This window comes from Triturus cristatus, chromosome 2_1, assembly GCF_964204655.1.
Source record: "Triturus cristatus chromosome 2_1, aTriCri1.1, whole genome shotgun sequence".
Classification (NCBI taxonomy): domain Eukaryota; kingdom Metazoa; phylum Chordata; class Amphibia; order Caudata; family Salamandridae; genus Triturus; species Triturus cristatus.
Window position 1 is genome coordinate 345,438,131 of NC_140581.1, and position 19,985 is coordinate 345,458,115.

The 19,985-nt window shown below is 40.7% G+C and overlaps 1 protein-coding gene across 2 annotated transcripts in view; it reads left to right on the forward strand.

Annotated features, from left to right (window-relative positions):
- The window catches only part of ITGA1 (integrin subunit alpha 1), an 880,323-nt gene that overhangs the window by 420,684 nt on the left and 439,654 nt on the right, over positions 1 to 19,985 (forward strand). For both annotated transcript variants that reach the window (XM_085631246.1, XM_085631248.1), the window contains exons 7-8: positions 5,634 to 5,782; positions 18,077 to 18,227. In XM_085631246.1, the coding sequence (XP_085487372.1) occupies positions 5,634 to 5,782; positions 18,077 to 18,227 (300 nt within the window). The remainder of the gene's footprint in view (positions 1 to 5,633; positions 5,783 to 18,076; positions 18,228 to 19,985) is intronic.

Here is a 19,985-nt window from a genome sequence, read left to right on the forward strand (position 1 = left end):
CTTTCAGGGTAGGAGCGGAGCGGAGCTGGCCAAAAGTTTGGAAAATTTTGTGAGGATTCGTCAACCGGCGCCAACGATATTCCCAATAGAATGTTGCGGATTTCCTATGGAAAATAGGTCCTAACTATAACTATCTACTGGCGATATATATATATATATATATACACACACATATACATATGTATACATTTATATATATGTGTAGATAGACAGATAGAGATAGATAGATAGATAGATAGATAGATAGATAGATAGATAGATAGATAGATAGATAGATAGATAGATAGATAGATAGATAGATAGATAGATAGATAGATAGATAGATAGATAGATAGATAGATAGATAGATAGATAGATAGATAGATAGATATTATGTTAAGTAATAATATTTATAATGAGTTTATATTTTTTCTAAATTAATAGGGTTATTCAAATACGTAATGTGTGTGAAGTGAAGCAGTTTATCTACTGTTGCACAGACTGGAGCTGGAATAGTAAATCTTACCTCTCCGAAGTCGAACGTTTTCCCTACTGTTGCGATGTTTGAAGTGGGAATAATATATTTAACCCGTCCAAAGTAAACTGGGGTGAGAATAGTTTATATAGTAATCCCAGACTCCAATACCTTTCCTAATATTGATTAAATATAATTACTATTAATATGTGTTTATAATTAAAATGTTTATATTATATTTTAGCATTTTTTATCTATTTTTACATTTATATAATATTTTTTGTAAATGTATTTTTTAGTTTTTTTAAGTTATAAATTGTATTTGTTTGGTATTTTATTTAATGTATTCTATTTGAATAGTTAATATGTGGTATGTTTCATCTGAATTAAGAAAATATGTATAATGTGCTTTTTATCTTAGTAAATTCGAAGAATGAAACCAAAAAAATTATAAAAATGTAAATTATACATTTTTAATAGTTGTGTTACATTATGTACATGTATATATATAAAAAAATATAAACAAAGGTTACAGGGAAGTTATAGTTAGTCCGTGCACACCCGGCATAATTTTTTTAAATGAAGCCCTGGGGAGGTGGTGGTCGCCGGGGCTCAAAGAGCCTTCGGAGGGGGACCCTGTGTGGCACTGTAATATTTTTAGAAAATATCTCCGGGCTTTTTTCAAAACAAGCGCGGGAGCCTGTCTCTGGGTCATGTGACTGGATGTAGTTGGCAATTGGCCTTTGTTTATTCCTCATAGATGACTACACACAATGGTGAGCTTAGGGGTGACTGAATGGGCCATCAGTGGCAGGATGTGAGTAAGGAGCTGGACTCAACCCCACTTACACTTGAATAGGCTGTGTCCTGTCTCCACACTAGGGCTGCATACTCCCTGTAGTTAGGCTGGAGCCAGGGCAAGGAAGGCAGGCCATCTATGCTCCTAAGGGATCAGATCACCTGTTCTGATTCTTCAGGCTTCTAACGACCTCTTCTTCTGTTAGGAACTGCATACCTTTTAAACCTACTTTGGCATGTGTATGCTGTTGTGATGAAACCAGAAAAGATCGAGAATTGGAAATTGTAGAAAATCGATTACAGGCCAGAGGTTACTCACAGACTGTGATTAGAGAAGCAAGAAGAAAGGTCAACAAAGTAAAAAGAACTTGCCTTTTGACAGATAGCAAGAAGGCAATAAATAAAAATAGGATCAAATTGGCTTTTATCACTCACTATACTACCATAAGTACTGATTTGTATAAGATTCTAAGGCAGCATTGGATTTACAAACACATGATGCCACTTTACAAAGTGCAATCGGACCTAAACCCACAATTGTGCATGAAAGAGGTTGAACATTAAGACAATACTTGTGCCCGAGTTTCATACCACCTTTGATAAATGCAACTTGGCCAACTTCAGCTCCTAATGGTTTCCACTGGTGTGGTTCCTGTAGCATATGTTGTTTTGGAATGCATAAAATCAACCGATTCTAGTATTACACTGAGAGAATCTACACAATAAGGAGCTTCATAAACTGCAACACTAAATTTGTAATTTGTTGTATTAAGTGCATCTGTGAAAAAATCTACATTGGTAGCACAATACGCCTGCTGAAAAAGAGAATTCAAGAGCATATTCGAGCGATACGCAACAACAACATACAGTGTCCTTTAGCGGTTAACTTTAACACAACACATAAGTCACATGAATTGATGAAATTGGGCTTTCATGGCATTGATGTGGCTACTCCCGGACTGAGGGGTGGAAATAGAATGTCACAACTATGTAGAATGGATCATTAAATTGAGTGCGGCAGAATGTGGTTTGAACATCGACAAGGAGATGTGTGAATTTCTGGAATCAATAATACTGACATTGAGTATTGACTGTAACTGTAACTTTGCTTTCTCTATCTCCTTGATGACTATTTCTTGACCAATCATTCTCTCTTCTCTTGGGTGCATCATCACTTATATAGGTATAATGAACATGGGTCTTTACCTTTTTGGTTGATCTACCTTCACCATTTATTAACATCAATCTCAATATGAAAATCTCTAAATATGTCTTTGACATTTTTGTCTTTTCTATTTCTCATTTAATTTGTTCATATTTTCTAAAGCTGGGCTCGAGTTAGAACGTCGGCACGAATATAACACGTGATGATCCTCCTTTCACCATTTGCCAATTCTAAATTCAATAGGGAAATCTTGAAATGTAGTTCTCTGATAATTTTTATTCCAGTTTCTTGCGACGTGACGATATTTCATTATGCCCATGAGAGCCTAAGAACGTAGTCCGCTTTGTAACTTTACTTCCCTCCTTGATCCTCGTTTTTGGAATTGACATAAATTCACACAGAGTTATATTATTTTGTTTTTAATGTCTCTATACAGTGATGGGTTCTTAGATGCTCATAAACATTTGGAGCTATTCAAGACGAGGACTATCATGTACAATAAGAAGCTAAATGTTAGGTATTGTACTATACAAATTTGGGCTAATTAAAAGTTTTACTTATGGCACTTGTCTATTGTTGTTTAAATATACAATGAAACATCCGTAATTAAATTTTAGACTTAAATATTCAAGGGCAAATTCTAGAATGGAAAGAAACCTCAGTACGCTCTCCATTTTCACTAATTTGGAGTGTGGAGAGTTAAAAAGATAGCGTCCGCATATCAAAAAGCGCGCTGCTGCCGGTTACGAGGTGCACGGATTGCCTCTTGAAACAAGGTATTTAATTTAGGTAGAAGAGATCGGATAGTCACAGCTTGGTTTGTGGTTATGTGCAAACCTCTGTTTACAGCATGCTCAATAGGACAATTTGGTAACAGATATCTTGGGACTTGTCTCGTTATGTTTTCTGTAGAGAGGACGTATCAAGGTCCTACACTCGTGGAAGAGAAAAGTTTCCTCCATGGTTCATGACGAAATTAACGCGGTTTACAACAGGGATTGACATGACTGCCAGTCGGATTGATTTTTCACATCATTTATTGGTAAGCTGTATTGCGGGTTGTGACAGGGAGCAATCTTAGAGGGTTGTAATCTGTTTTTTGATCTGGCTGTTAAATATTAGTGAATCTTTAGGATTTTTTTTATCTATAGCTGCCTCTTATGGTTTTTTGAATTTGTTTGCTCTCCATTTGTTCACATTTAGGAATAATTATGACCTATTGCACTTAATTGGAACTTTGCAATCTGAGATGAGAAATTGAACTCAGTATATTAAATCTAAGGTGAGGTTCTTTCGTCTGGCCCGTTTTTTTTAAATATAATGGCCAGGCACATGAGGAAGTATATTTTATCCTCTGTAGCCATGTGGCCTGTGATCATAATAGGTGGTGGTTTATATATGGATAAAACTATACAAATCTTTTTAATCTTAGACAATTTCTTAAATGCGTCGTTTTTTAATTCACTTTGATTGTGCTTCAACACAGGGTGTGTTCTCCTCTTCTCCAAATTAAACGAAAACCATGTCACGTCTAGGTTGGAACTTTTTGGATCTATTCTGCTACTACAATGATTTGGGGCATCATTAGGTGTGAATTTCTTGAGGGATCTTTGGTTTTTGACTGACTGTGATGCACATTCTTGTCTCTCTCCTTTTTCTTTCTTTTTTTTTCTTTCTTACCTTACTGTGTTCAAAACACAACAATAAGGGCATTTGTTTGTTTTGTATGTAAAACTGTATAATGTAATACAGCAAACAGTCTGCGCATATGTTTTTGCAGCCTTTAGAAAGCCCAGGGAGGCGAAACGTACGTCGGCTGCTGTTGATTTCTATGTGTAATGAAATGGAATAAACAAAGCAAAGGGACCTGATTCCACAATTGTTGTGGAATTCTTCTAAAGGACATTCATTTTGACTGGTTGAACCACAAATCATTGAAATTGGATGATAGTTACGACCATTTGGTGTGCTTTGGTGTTTTTTGTTGAACATTGTTCTAGGCTGGTTTCAGCCCTAGTGGATTTATACCCTGGTGGGTTGGTATTGAGAGCACCCTAAAATGTTTGTGGCTTCAAGGACACGGAAGAGACAAATTGAACACTGATGTAAATAGATGTGCAGGTCATGGAGCATACCCACAATCTTTGGAAACATCACACAGCCACTTGCCCATATGACTTGGAGTGTGTTTTGTAAATGGCAACTCACAAAAATGCAAATTTGCATTTGCAAATTACTCATACATAATATTGTATCAGTATCAAGTAATGTTATATGAGTAAATCTGCTCCTATATAGGGCGTTTAAGGCGAAAACGCCTTGTAATGTTTGAGTTTGTTGGTATTCAGAAACCTTTTTCTCTCACTATTGCCACACTGGAAACGATCACTGATTTACTGCTATCTTAAGTGAATACAGCAAACAGAATACAATCGCAATTGGTGGGAGTCGAGGTGAAAGAGTTTCTCCATAAGAGAAAATTAAATATAGTTAGCAAGTGCAAATTCACTTTTGGGTAGCCACTTACCGCTATGTACACATACACAGGTGTAACTGCTTACCTCTGTAAGCACCCATGGAGGGTTACGCCTGTCACAACATTTTCGGGGCAAGTCGTGGAATTCACTGAGGCGTAGGTGTAATCTATCTAGATTTACTGATAGTTTGTGAATCGAGGTATCATACCCCGAATGCACAATCTGGCTCACAAGCATGGCAATGTCCTATTTTTCAGTTTGTTGAAGTAAAATGTAAATTCACACCAGAGACACCAGCATAAGCGTTATGAATCTTAAAGGAAGCGATTGGTGGGTATGGGGGGGGAGATATGCGTTGAGCTGTCCACCTGCATACATGTCTTTCTTGGTATCCTGTTACTTCCTTTTTACTTTGAATGTGTGGTTTTCTCAGAATCTCTTTTCCCTTCAACTATGTCCTGTGCTATTTCTCGCTTCTAACCACATATTGCACCACAATTTTTTATGTACAAGTGTGACAATGCAAAATGTTTTTAGTTATTTCACAGCTCCTACTTTTTTTGCTGACATCTCTTGTATACCTGGCTATAATTTTTGCAACTTTGAAAATATACACTCCGGATTCATTTAGTTTATTACACATGGTTAATCATTAACGCAATCCTTGGTTGAATTTTGGCCAAATGTGATCATTGTGCTGCTGAATGATGCTTAATCCTTCTTTCACTTGGTTTTTAAGGTTGGAATTGTCCAGTATGGTGAAAATGTAACCAATGAATTTAACCTGAACAAGTATGGTTCAACTGAGGATGTACTGGATGCTGCTGTTAACATAAAACAACGAGGTGGAATTAAGACAATGACAGCTCTTGGCATAAGAACAGCAAGGTATGTGCAGGCATTGGACAGCAAAGGCAAACAGACTAAATTAAGCATTGACACATTTGAGTATGCTGTGAGATTTAATCACATTGCGTAACTCCTTTTTGTGCCCAAAGTTTGCATCTATATGTTTGGTAGGGTGCTGTTGAGTGCAGACTTGAAAAATGTAGATGTCAGTGCACTGTACAACCGGTGAGGCCATTAGAGCACAGATTACCAACTTAGTAATGTCCGAAGGGAAAAGGACCAGTAACTGTAACTATCAGGGTACCTATGAGAAATTGGGTTGTTGTCTAAGGGGGGGAGGGGTAAAACCCTTCTCAAGCAACAGTCACAATCCTTTTCAGGGTGAAGCACAAAAAGTCACTAAATTATCCTGTGCATAACCCACTGGTAGCTTGGCACAAAAGCAACCAGGCTTAATTTAGAGGCAATGTTTTAAGAATGTTTGCAGCTCTTAAATAGTAATAAAGTGAGAACACAACACAAGAAAAGTCCCACAACAATTTCGAAGAATAGAGTAAAATGTAATAAATTATTTAACACCAAAACATCAAAAATCCAGTTAGTGGAACCAGAGATATGTAATTTCTAACATTTAGGTAGAAATAGTGCTTAAAAGGACAAAGCGCCATCTGTGGTTATTTGGTTGCGCAGGACCAGGAGAAAGTCACAAGTTTAAGATATCCAGATGAAGTTCAGGCCAGCCACGGGGACCAATTATGCCTGTTAAGAAATGTACCTTAAGTCCTGAATGCAAGGCGTTGGCACTTTGCACTGAGCAGCAGCGGTCCCAAGGAACGATACAATGTCTGCGTTGTGGATGCGGAGCGCACTGGTGCTTCCAATGGGCTACGAAGGCTGTGATATGGGCTTGTTTTAAGGATATGTCACTCAGCAGTGGTTCCGACGGTCTGCAATACGGGTTTGCGCTGAGGCTGCGTTGGTTCTGAGGTGAAGCTGCAAAGAGCTGTGGCGGATTTGCATTTCACTGCGTCGGTTCTGTTGGAGACCTCAGTTCAAATGTCCCGGACTGGTGGGGTGCCACTTGGGGGGATTCGATTCACAGCAGGCAGAGACTAGGTGCAGGGTTCAAGCTGGTTGGCGTCTTTTCTGTCCCTTAGGCTCTGATCAGGAGGCCAGCCAACTCACCCTTGGAGTCACTCTGCTGGTCCTGGGTTCATTGTGCAGGTCCAGCACTTCTTACTCAGGCAGCAGGGCAGCAGATAAGCAAGGCAACAGAGCAGTCCTTTCTGCAGCATAGCCATGGAGCAGTCCTTCTTCTGAGTCCTCCACAGGTCTAGAAGTGATCTGAAGAGTTGGGTCTGAGGTTCTGCTACTTACACTTGATGCCAGTTTTTAAGTAGGAGGAGCTTTCATAGTTTTCCCCTCTCAGAGGTGTCTCAAATGTCCTTCCTCCCTCCCCTGGCCCTAGCCCATATGGAGACTCAAAAGAATAATGGGAAATCATTTGTGTGTAAACTTAGCCAATGCCTTTGAAGTGCAAGTGTGGTAGGTGACAGCTCTGCCCCCCTAACTTGACTTTCCTACCTGTTCCCAATCAAACATTAGAACTTATTAAATGGGATAAGGCCACCCAATGTTATCTTAATGGGAGAGTGATAGGCCTCATAGTACTGAAAAACTAATTTAGGAGTTTTTCACTACCAGGCCATGTAAAACTTAAAAGTACAGGTCCAACTTTTCAATTACAATGCACCCTGCCCTAGGGGCTGTTTAGGACCTACCTTGGGGATTACTTATATCAATTAAAAAGGGAGTTTTAGGCTTAGCACAGATGTTATTTTGTCAAGTTGAATAAGCATTTTAAAACTGCTAACATGCTGTAGTGGCAGGCTGAGACATGTTTTACAAGGGCAGCTTAAGTGAGTGGCACAATAATTGATGCAGGCCCACTGGCAGCATTTAAATTACAGGCTCTGGGTATAGGGTATACCACTTTACTAGGGACTTATAAGAAAATAAAAAATGCTAATCAGGTGTAAGCCAATTTTACCATGTTTTAGGGCATAAGCATAAGCACTTTAGCGCTAGTTAGCAGTGGAAAAGTGCACAAAGTCCTAAGGCCAACAAACACAAATTCAACAAACATAGGAGATGTGAAGGCAAAAGGTTTGGGGGTGACCCTACAGAGAGAGCCTAGTCCAACAGTACTGATATGCAACAAAGGAAGACTCTCCACTATTTTCTTGTTACAAATGTATTCTGAAGTCAACACAAACTTGTAACAGCGGGAAACTTCATCGGCGGAAGCACCATTGAGAGGGACTTTGTGTCTCAGGACACCTTGGGGCCGGCAGAGTAGGCCCGTTTATTTTGCCCACAGCTGAATCAAACTTACGCTATAAAGTGCACCTAGCAATCCCGCTGCTCGGCACCGCCCAGGCTAAGCACGAGCCAAGGACGAGCCCGTCGGGTGCCCGTCAGTGCCAAGAGTAGCCAGGGCAGGGCCACCCCATGGCTCTTTCCGAGGCTCACATCTTAAACTCTGGTAAGACCTTGCCCGATGTAGCACCAACTTGCATTGTCCTAGAGCCCTCCCTTGAGACGATGTACTGATTAAATAGTGTGTTGGATACCTAAAGAGAAACTGCTTGTCATGAAGCGGCTCCCATTTCAATTTACTGTTTTGTTAACTTACTTGGCCAACCAGTTTGTTTCTTATCTTTCTTTTTTATTAATATCATCTTGGAAAGATAAACTACTCATAGCAGTACAGTATTTGAGGAGAAAGCAAACCACCAGGCCAGATGCAGCTTTATTTTGTTGGCTTCCATTCAGTCAAACAGCTCTCCAGCCACAGGACTCAGCCCATTAAGTGATGTTTGTTATATCATCGCGAAAGGTGGTCCATATCTGTGAACAAGCTTATTGCTGGGTAGGGACTTGGTTTGCAAGTATATATGAGTATTGGTCCCCAATTCTTTGAGTTTATGTGAGAGTGATTTACCTAAGTTCGAAGGATATATCTCCCAGTTTCACTGAGTGGGGCAGCCTAGGTTTAATAGTGCGTATTATTGCAACTAATGCTCTATAGTCTAATTTGTGATGGGGAAAGAAAGTTCATCGAAAAACACACAATTGAGCCTACTAATAAGAAAGCTCCTGATATCTGCAAATAAGTTTACACTGCAAGATATTGACAATTTTATAGAAGAAGTAGAAATGCCACTTTTTTCCTGATGCCCCCAAACCATTAGACACAAAACAAAATAAAAAGTAGTTCCTTTATTCAACAAAAAGGGTAATAAAGGTAAGCCACTGATTTCTAGTGAACCCCTATCCACCTCCAATACAGTCCTTGCCCCAGAGATTACCTTAGGAGCTGACATTTCAGTCAGTGATTGCTCTAATCTCGCAATCCCGTTGGAACCCACTATACTGTGCTCCAATCAGTTCTCAGTTTTGGCACCTGCTGATGAATTAAATAGCAAGACTAGGCCAAGACCCGCTACTACTACTCGGATTCCAGTGGCAGATGAGAAAAGAGATCAAATAAAAGAACTTTGGGAAATTATTTTCCTTATGAGTACAGAAATTACAGACTTAAGAACTATAATACAACTACTATCAGAGACCTATCCGCCAGGGTTTGCCTAGGAAAGACATGAGAGTGAGCGTGCTCAGTTGTCAACAGAGGGGGCCACTACTCAATTTAATAGTCCATCTAATAGGCTACCCCATCGAACAGTAGGAGAATCATCCTTGAGGCCTACACATCCAACTAGGAGAAGTACAGCCTCGGCCCATGCAGGTAAGAGCGGTGGGTCCAGGTGGGGGGCTATTTTGACAGACGCCGATGAAGGTTAAAATAATTATTTATTTAATTTTCCCTCCTGGTCGTTTGTCAAATTCCCCCCTAACCCGGCCACACCGCTCTTACCTGCATGGTCCACGGCTGGAGAAGTATCTGGTAACTTCTCCGCCCCCTTTCTACCAACAATCAGTGGCAATCCCCCATGCCTACTGTAGCCCCCCCAGTTAGACCAATGGGCTCCCATTCTGGGGAGGACATTAGGATACATCAATCTCCCCATGTTATGGAACATTCATATCTCCGACCCAGATTCATTACAGCTAGGAATCCCAATGTTGATATCCCTAGTCTAGCTACTTCACATCTGCAAAATTCTTCGGGGGCAGGTCCAAATACAGACACCCCCTATACAATAGGTTCATTTATATGACCGGCAGGCCCAATCTACAGACACAATATCGGGAAAACCAGGCTTAATTAATTAACAAGGTCACTCACTGGATCAGAGATGTTCGGAAATGTGTAATTCACTCAAACATTCTTAGTGTGACCCGGTTACCACCTAAGAACAACAATTTAGATCTTGTCAAGCTGATATTTTCCCATTCCTCTTTTGTGAGTGGTTTATTAACCTTAGAAACTCAAACCCTCCCACCAGCCACCAGCTAATTCTAAGATTGACCTAAAATCTCACATACCGAGATAGATAGGACAGTTTATCCTCAAATCTCTTCCCCCACATCTATCGTCGATTGACTGGACTCTACAATTGGACCTGTCTGAAATAGTCCTGTAATCCTGATCGTAATATCTGTTCAGGGGTTTTCCTTAAACCTCAGCAATACTGCCGAAACCCGGCCTTGGGCATCCTCCAACTTGGCTCAAGAAATTGTTCCGGTTATTGGAACATCACATAAACAATCTTTGTTGTGCTCACTACATCCGGAGACTGCAACATCATATCCCACATCCAAGATGTTATCTTTATCCATGTGCAGCAGCCTGTCTCAAGTCTCTTGGAATACAGCGAGGTTGAGGAGCAATTTGGTCCAGTTTGACTAGAAAGCTTTTATCAATAGCGGTGACATAATTATGTTTCAAGAAACTTGGGAAATAGTACCCTATCACAGATGCGGTTTTAAAACCTTTTTTATCCCACCCCGAGAGTACCAGGCTGGTAGACCATCAGGGGGACCTGCAACATGGCTTAACATTTCTCAGAAGCGGCCTGTTTGCGAACGAGAAAAAGCCTTTTGGGATGTATCATCCCAAAAGGCCCTCGCAAAATAGGGAATCGCAAACTTTGCGATTCCTTATTTTGCAAAAACATTTAAGGAATTGCAAATTGCGATTCCTTAAATGCAATGTAAAATGCACCCAAGTGTTGCGATTTCTCCTTAAGAAATCGCAAATTACCACCAACTTCAAGTTGATGGTAATTTTTGATTTCTTTGAAAAATGCACTTTGTTGCACTTTTTTAAAGTGTCATGTGGCGCTCATACATGCCCTCAGGGCATGTACGTGTGCCACATGTGCACACATGCACATTTCAGGGGTGCAACAGGGTGTCCTTTTGACACCCTGGCACCCTTGAAATTGCATTCTCAATTTGCTATTCTCTAATTGAGAATGTCTTCCCATTCATTCCTATGGGCCTCTAGGCCCATAGGAATGAATGGCGAGGTATTCCTTAATTATGAATCGCAATTTGCGATTCGCAGTTAAGGAATATGTAGGATTCGCAAAATTATTTGCAAATCCTATATACATAGCATTTTGCGATTCTCAAATAGCGAGTCGCAAAAAATCGCTATTTGAGAATCGCAAAAGAACATTTTGATACATATGGCCCCATATGCTTTAATGTCCCCAGTAAATGCCACTTACGGCCATTTGGAATGGTAATCAATTAACACTAATGCGTACTTGTTAACTATTCCTTACGATCACCTCATGAAGGTCTCTAAATTTACAGGTGTCTGCAAGTGTTCTCAATACAGAAATATATTGCTCCAGACTCTCCTGGTAGTTGGGATCGAGAAAAAAATGTATGTCTTTCTACTACAATGCTAATCTTTTTGCCGTAATTTTCTTTTAATGCTTTTATTACCTCAATATACTCATCAATGGGAACTATTTTGTCGTAATGTAACTTTACCACCTCTTCACTCTCTTCTTTACTTTCATTATCGCTTGTTTTCTCACTAATAACAACTTGTTTCTTATCTGTATTAATAGGTAAGGTTTTTAACACCTTCCTGCCCTCAATACCTAAATTATGTTTAAGTAACACCACCTTACGCAAAGCTATAAAGTCCTCCCCACCAAAAGCCTCTTAAAACGTTTCAAAGGATTCTATCCAATCCTCCCATGGTAAAGGGGATTCTCCAGGACTTTGCAATAATTTGGGTGGAGCTATAATGGACGACATGTCCATAATGGTGGTTTCCCTATCTTCAAAATAATTCACTTAAAAAAAAATACCAGAGTAATGTACACACACTGTAAACATGTGCAAAAACAGTACAATAATGGTAATGTTATAGATATATATATGTAGTCACTGGTTTAAAAATATCAGAAAAAAACAAGTTAATAAAGAAAACAAGCTAAAAAAATTGAAGTCACAGTTGTAGCAGACTGCAACAATCCTCACATTCGTGTGCGGTAGTCTGTAAACAGTTCACATATGCACTCGATTGGCCGAATCTTCTTAACATGCATAAATCCTTCCACAAATTGAGTTCAGTAGCAACATGCTCTTCAATTTAATTTATTCAAATAGTGTTCGCTGACACCGTGGTCTTTGATCCCCTTTTATTTATGCAATTGCGTTGCCATATTAAACAGACGCTGTTTCAGGCACAATCAGGTTGCACATCACAACGCGATGCAATTCCCATGTTGCATTGCACTCGTGACATGTGGCACTTTCTGTGATCACTTCAAGGAACCTCGATGGCGTGCACAACAAAGAGAAGCTCGAGCAATCGCCGGTGAGTTAACTTTTAAATAACAGCACTGCAGTGTAAGCGCTAATGATCAGAACACCCGTTGTAGCCATGGGTTGATTTTTAGTCAAGTAGAATCCAACATCAGCACACAATGATCTTCAAAGTTGGTTGTAACACCTTGTGGATCCTATCATGCACTCAACCTCTTTGGGCAGTTATTTCCATTTCAAGGTTTCAATCTTGTGCCGATCTCAATGGTCGCACTCAACTCCCAGCTCTATTGACAAAGATGCCGCACTACACTAGTTCGGTTCCGTCACATGGACAACGCCAATTACTCTCAATTTATCTCAATACAGTCAGGCTTCTGTTCACAGAAATGAATAGCGCTTGCTGGATTACGTGCAAAATAACTCTTACCCCGGGCATCTCAGAATATGAGCCAAAACAAAACTATCCAAGCCAGTCTTCTTTCTTTTTACTTCTTGTAGGACGTCTTCAACAACAGTTCACCACCAACTCAGTACTAATCCACATTGTATGACAATTCAATTGTCCATCACTCGTCTAGGGGTTGATACTTCTCAGTCAGCCCTCAAGGAAAATTACAACCCATTCCCGTCGCCACTTTTAAGAGGCGCATACAAGTTATTTTGTAGAAGAACTTTATTAAGTTCTCTGGAACAACCCCCAGACACGTCCTCTCTCTGAAACTGCCAGCTATCCTAACATGTTGCCAAGATACCATGTTAAGATACAACATGGGGCATCGCACAACCCCTGGGTCCCTGTTTACCATCCTCAACCAAGGTTGCATTGCAAATATTTATTCTTTGGTTAAGTTGTCTTTTGAGAGCGTGTAATGGCCAAACTGCCTCTGACCTGGCTAGGCAACCAACTTTAAGAAGGAGTTCTTATAAGAGTTATATTGATTATATTTTTCTGGACTTGTACTCTTGGTCTAACTTCATTAACGTGGAAATGTTAGAGCAATACGAAAGTTCATCATTTTCCTTTACACCTTTCTCTACAGGGTAAGCCTAATGCTCAAGAAAGGCAGATACAATTGTATTGTGGTAGCTTAGTTGTTACAAAAACTAAAGGAATGTAAGATGGGAGCATGTCGTTAAAAATGAGGGTACCCGTTCGCAATTATACTCTGAGTTGGGCCCTATTTTGTCCACACTTGCCTGACTCTTCCCATAACCTAGTTATGGTCTCTCATGGCATGTGCTTTGAGGTTTTTCAAAAATTCTATTTTTACCAAGCCTTCACCTAAGAGGAATACATCTGCATTCACCAAACCCACTTGGTATAGTAAGACCTGTATTTATTTTTTTATTTTATTTATAAAGTTTTATATAGCGCGAACAAGATCCCGAAGGATAACAGAGCGCTTTACAATATGAATGGGAGGAAAAGAGGAATAAGCTGTAGGACAGCTCAGTGTGCTTTATTTAAAGCCATAAAAGGCGGCTCCCAACCAGAAATTCAAACTGTTAGAGAAAACTATAAAGTAGTCCAAAAGCAGGCTAAAGTAGTTTGGGATACTTCTGTTTGATAGGATACTTTATATGCAGTTTGATCAGGAAACCAGACCGTTTTCTGGCACATGATAAACCATGGTGCAAAAACCTGTTGGTCTTTGCTTCCCCAATGTTGCGTTCCGTGAAGACCCAGATTATGACACCCTCACGATAAGCACTTTCAATTGGTAGAAAATAGACAAATCCACAGGATATTTTTCCGTGGCTGAAACTAAACTTGCAATTTGCTTGCAGAAAGCAGGTAAGGCACCTGGTCTGGACAAGATCCCAGCAGGTCTTTTTAAATCTGAGCCCCTTGTTTGGGCCCCTTATTTAGACCGTATTGCCAATGCAATCATGGCCTCCACACAAATCCCCGCTACCTGGAAACAAGCAGAGGTAGTCACCATCTTTAAGAAGGGCCTTAAATCTAATCCAGCAATCTATGACCCAATAAACATTACCGATGCAGCACAGAAAATCTCTGCAGGCAAAGTTTATTTCATCTCTTAAATTGGATTGACAGCAACAGCATTCTTTCACAGTTCCAGGCAGGGTTTCACTCCGATATGAGCAAAGTGTACCTAGTGTTCAGATTTCAGATTTTTAAGAGGGAAAGTGGTGGATCTCAATAGGGGTAGCCTTTATGTGCAATTTGTTGATCTAAAGTCTGCATTTGACATGGTCACCAGAAAAAGACTGTGGTGTACCTTAAGAGAGTTGGGCCTCCCAGCTCCTCTTTTAGATGATATAGTGTGCCTACACAATGACAATTATGCACAAGTAAGATGGGGTGCAAATGGGGAAATGACAAACCAGATAAACGTGGACAAGGGGGTTCAGCAAAGATGCGTTCTTACCCCAACGTTATTTCTTCTCTTTATGAATGGGTGTGTAGATTTTTTATTGAATTGTAATAATGATTTCCCAACCTTATGAGGCATAAAAATCACAGCTCTATTGTTTGTGGATGACACCCTGTTAGTGTCCAAAACATCAAAAGGTATTGAGACCCTCTTAGTTAGGTTCAAGTTGTTTTATAGTAACCACGTGCTGGTCATTAAAACTAACATAGCTAAATTCATGGCAATACACCCCCACAGGCACTTTAGAGGGGTTGTTAGCTTACAGGGTGTGAATCTTCAGAGAGTCTCAGATTTTCATCAGCTGGGAATGTGTGTATCCAGTAGTAGTTCCTGGGCCAGCCAGATCACGAAGAGTATGCTTCTTTTAAACCACAGGGCAGCAGCAACCTTGAGATTCGCTAAAAGTGCCTCTTTCCATCCTATAACCCCCCTCCTAGAAATATGGAGTACTCAAGCTGTGGCCACCGCAGTATATGGGGCTGAACTGTGGGGTTATTGTAACACCAATGCCTTGGGGGTTGCGAAAACAAATATTTGGGGCAGCACTCGAACTTTCCCAAAGCACCCCACTAGTTTTTAAACTAGATCTGGATATGTAGGCTTTTATCCCTAACGCGAGACTCAAACCAATTTTATACTGGCTAATGATCTGGCTGACTTCTGAGCTAGAACCCGATAGGGCCGGTCAAAAATATATTGTAGATAGACAAAAGGATTTGGTGTTGCTTCCATGGTTGAAGTATGTGAAAAAGATGTTCATTTCACTGGGTTTGACACATTTTTGGACTACCCCAGCTCCCATTACCTCCTCTTCTGTTACAATGGTGAGGACCGTTTTCTGGGTGAACAAATAGAGGACTATGATCTATTCACAAATCTCTGGCCCACTAACAAATAGATTTTTGGGGACAAAACCAGCACCCAGGTTTGAGCCTTACATGGATGAGATAGATCCACCCTTCACCAAAGCCCTCTACATAAGATTAAGGTTAGATGTACTTCCACTTGTTACGTTTACTGTTAAATGGAGTGGCCCTTTCATCGGTGCTCTACTATGCCCAGCTTGCACTTAACAGGAGGAATCTGATGACCATTTCTTGTTTTTTTTTGCCCAATGTATGTTAGACAGCGTAAGCCCTGGATTGTTACACTTTGTCGCACTTTGGGTATTCGGCAATCATGGGTTGCACTGAGAATTTGTACATCAGACTCTAAACCTTTTATCGTTTTTTCATTAATAAAATATCTAGAAAGAATCAGGCATTTTCGGTCCAAAACTTTATGTAATTAACCTGAATGCACTTTGTTTGATTAGTAAGTGTGGTGGTGGTAAGGTTCTCCCTAATAACAGGTATATTTAAGCATTCCAATAATGCACTTCATTACCTTGCTCTTATGCTTTAGCACTTTAGTACGTGAGGCCAGAAGTACATGAATTAGTCCTCCTCTATAAAGAAAAATATATTTTTTTAAATCTCTTTTAATTTGTGTGCCTGTGTACAATATGTCAGATAGTAGTACTTTTGCACTCATGCATAAAATGTGATTTTTATTGAAAGTTGTCATTGCTTGTGCACCTTTGCACTACGTAAAACACTTAGGGGCAGATTTACAAGCCCCTTGCACCACTTTTGCGTCACTTTTACCATGTTAAAAGTGACGCAAAAGTGGCGCAAGGGGCATGTAAATCTGCCCCTTAACTTTTTATACTATTCATAAGTTTTTTTAAATTCCTGTACAAGTTGATCGACATGAAAGGTGATTATGTAATGTGTTAAACTCTGTGTTATATTATAAACTGCAAATTGATTGATCATGTTCTTTTTAAGGTCTTTGACCGAAATAAAGTGCTTAAATTGAACTTGTAATTAACTGCTTATGCAAAATACGCTGCTCAAAAACAAAAATGTGTCTATGAATTCTCTCGAACACCATAGCTAAGACACTCTGAAGGGTCAAAGAAACCTCCATAGGAGTAGTTCTATCCCCTTTTATTTTTCTTATGTCTTCTTCTACAGATTACAGAGTGTGAGGTACATAGGGGAACCTTTGTTCTTGGAATTAACACTTTCCAAGGTTACCTAACCGAGGTACAGAGGATTACTCATTTTGGGATCCGAAGGGTCCTGAGGAATGCCAGTGCGACCCAACACTGTGGGCACGTAACAAACTGCAGAAACATGTGGACACATTGGCAGTAAGGAGGGGTGAAGGAACTCTTTACCTTCTCCTATCACCACCATCCTTCACATTTTTACATCTAGCCCGGGGGCCCAGGAATAAATGGTCGGAAGGGTACACCGCTGAGCTAGTTTTAAACTTCACTGCACTTTTCTTTCGGTGATCCCAAATTTTATGTTTTTTTGTCTTCCCCTCCCTTTGCTCCACCCTTGGCGTTGGTCTGCGCAGGGGCGTATTGAAGCAAGCCCAATGTTGAAGCATGTCACAATTTTGTGAGTGTGGGCAGTATTTTTTCACAAAGCACGTGCCAATCTTGGAATACACCTTCCCTACTCCTCCGTGTGTGTGAAACTAAAGTTCAGCAGGGTAAGGCAACCAGTGGTGTCCGAGGAGTAAGCATTGTTGTCGAGGAGCTGCTGGTCGAAGTCACAGTGAAGATTCCTACATTCAGACTCTTTTTTGGAAATCTCCAGCGGGATGAAGCTGCAGGCTGCAGCTGACAAGGGGTCCACGAAGCCAGATACCCCATCTGTGAGTAGCCACTGAACAGGATTTGCTACTGCAGATAAGAAAGTCAGGCCAAATGAAACAATTTACCTTGTGCGTGCTGCATCGCCGATTTGGCGATGCAGCGCGTGCAAGGTAAATTGTTTAATTTATTTAATTACTAACCTTACTCCTGTCCGTCGTATGTCAGACTCCACTACTCCCCCACCCTGCCCCACCCTCGCCCTGCAGCACTCCCTCGGCGAGCCACCACTGTGGTCACATACTTTGTGAAGAAAGGTTAGTGGGCACATAGAGCTAAAATTCAAAGTAAAGAATGATGCTTCTTTGCCTGCAGTGACCAACAGAAGCACAAAGCAGCATGTGTGCCAAAAGATGGTCCGGCTTCACTGACCTTAAGGCAATATGTTCCTGCACCTCCTGTATGCCGTTGCATTAAATCCAGAGATGAATGTTGTGCTTTCAGATTTTTTACTTTTCATTTTAGGGAAGATGCCTTTACTGAAGAGCGTGGAGCACGGAAAGGGGTCAAAAAAGTAATGGTGATTGTAACGGATGGGGAGTCTCATGATGACTACGATTTGGAGAATGTCATTGAAAACTGTGAAAAGGATGACATTCAGCGATTCGCTATTGCTGTAAGTGATCAATGACTTATCTATAACCAAGCAGTGATAATTACCATATCAAATACAATCTCCCACATTTGTAGTTTATATTTAGTTGTGTTGTTCATGATCTTTTTAACTTCCTTGCTCAATGATCTCCGTTACCAAAAATGATTGTTGGTAATGTACCTCTGAACCATGCTGTTTCTAGATTGCCTGTCCCTTCCAGTTCATCCAGGCCATTGTTACAAACCTTTTTCTGCTTCGAATACACCAATTCTCTTGGCTTTTCAACAATCCTGTGATCATACTGAAATCTAACAAATTACTGACTTATTATCTGCGTCTGCCAGAGGCAGCAGACAGAGGGCCCATTGTATTGTACGCTTATTTGTATAGCGCTTTCAATACCTTTGCAATTACTAAATGTGAATTATATACCTCTGCCTCCCCTATTTTTCTCTGTGTATAAATTCTACCCCAACTATGGGGATTGGTTGCAAAACAGGGAATATTTACTTCTAAAGTGGAGGGGCTGAGGAAGGAGTAGGAAGCAGTTATGAGAGGGTCAGGGAGGGGTTTAAGAAGGGACATGTAACCACAAAAGAGAAACTGCTTTACTGTTCACATACTGCACTTCTAAAGTTTCTACAGTCCACAAGCATTGGCAAAGCCAATAGCTCTTGCCTATGTGAAAGCTATTGACTTTGCCAATTACCTTTTAGCCATGGTTTACAGAAGTGTAGTTGCGTGGCATGGCTAAAAGCCAAATTAGAAAAAAAAGTGTCATGACATTGACCACATCACAGTGCTTTTTTTCTTACAGCAGTTTGGGGGCAACACATACAATGGGAGGGTGGAAGGTAGGAGGGAAGAAAACCATTGGGTGGCCCGGTAAACCCACTAGAGAAATGCCCTTGTGGGAGAGGCAATGGCTTCCTGAAATGCGAAAAGTGTGGATATGAGGCATGGAATCTGGTTGTGATCTTGAAGGAGGGGGATCTAATTGAGGGTGGCAATATCATGCTGGTCTCCTCGCATCAGCTGGACTACAGGATGAATGCAATTAAATTCCTAAAATACGCTCAAGTAAGACACACATGGATGGCTCAGGGGCTCCTTGGAGATGGTATCCAGGAATACATCCCACTAGAAGGATGGCTCCTGACAGAGGAGCTAGGGAAGGGTGCAATTTGCCTCACTTACAAAGCCCTTTATAGTAACATGCCAGATACCCTACATAAGCTATGGGGCAAGGGGGTGGAGGAGGTGGGGGAATTGGAGGTTGACTGAGAATCAGCCCTGATGCCCCATGGTAGGCAGGTAGCAAACAAAGTCTGGCTATTTCTTGTCCGAGTCAAAATATTACATAAAGTGTAATATGAAAGATGTTGATTGCATGCCATGGGGAGGACACGGACCATATATTGTCTTAGATGTCAAGGAGAGGATGGCTCCTTCTTTAAAACGATCTGTAGTTAAACCTGATCCAGGACCACTGGGTTACAATTTTGGGGTTCCTAGTGGAGTGTTCTTGGTACAGATCCAATTGGACCCTAAATTCCATATTATGGGGGATCCCTAACGAGATTGACTTACCACAAGCTCAGCTTATGCTCTGCGGCCTTGGCCCAGTCGTAGCCAAGTGAGACACAACTTGATACTTGGGGGGCACTGGAGTGCCCGACACTACAGGAATGGAAAAGAGGTATGGAGTTGTACATGTTCGCTGAAAATATACATACACCAGCAGGGGTTGCCCCCGAATATTTCATAGGGTATGGGGAA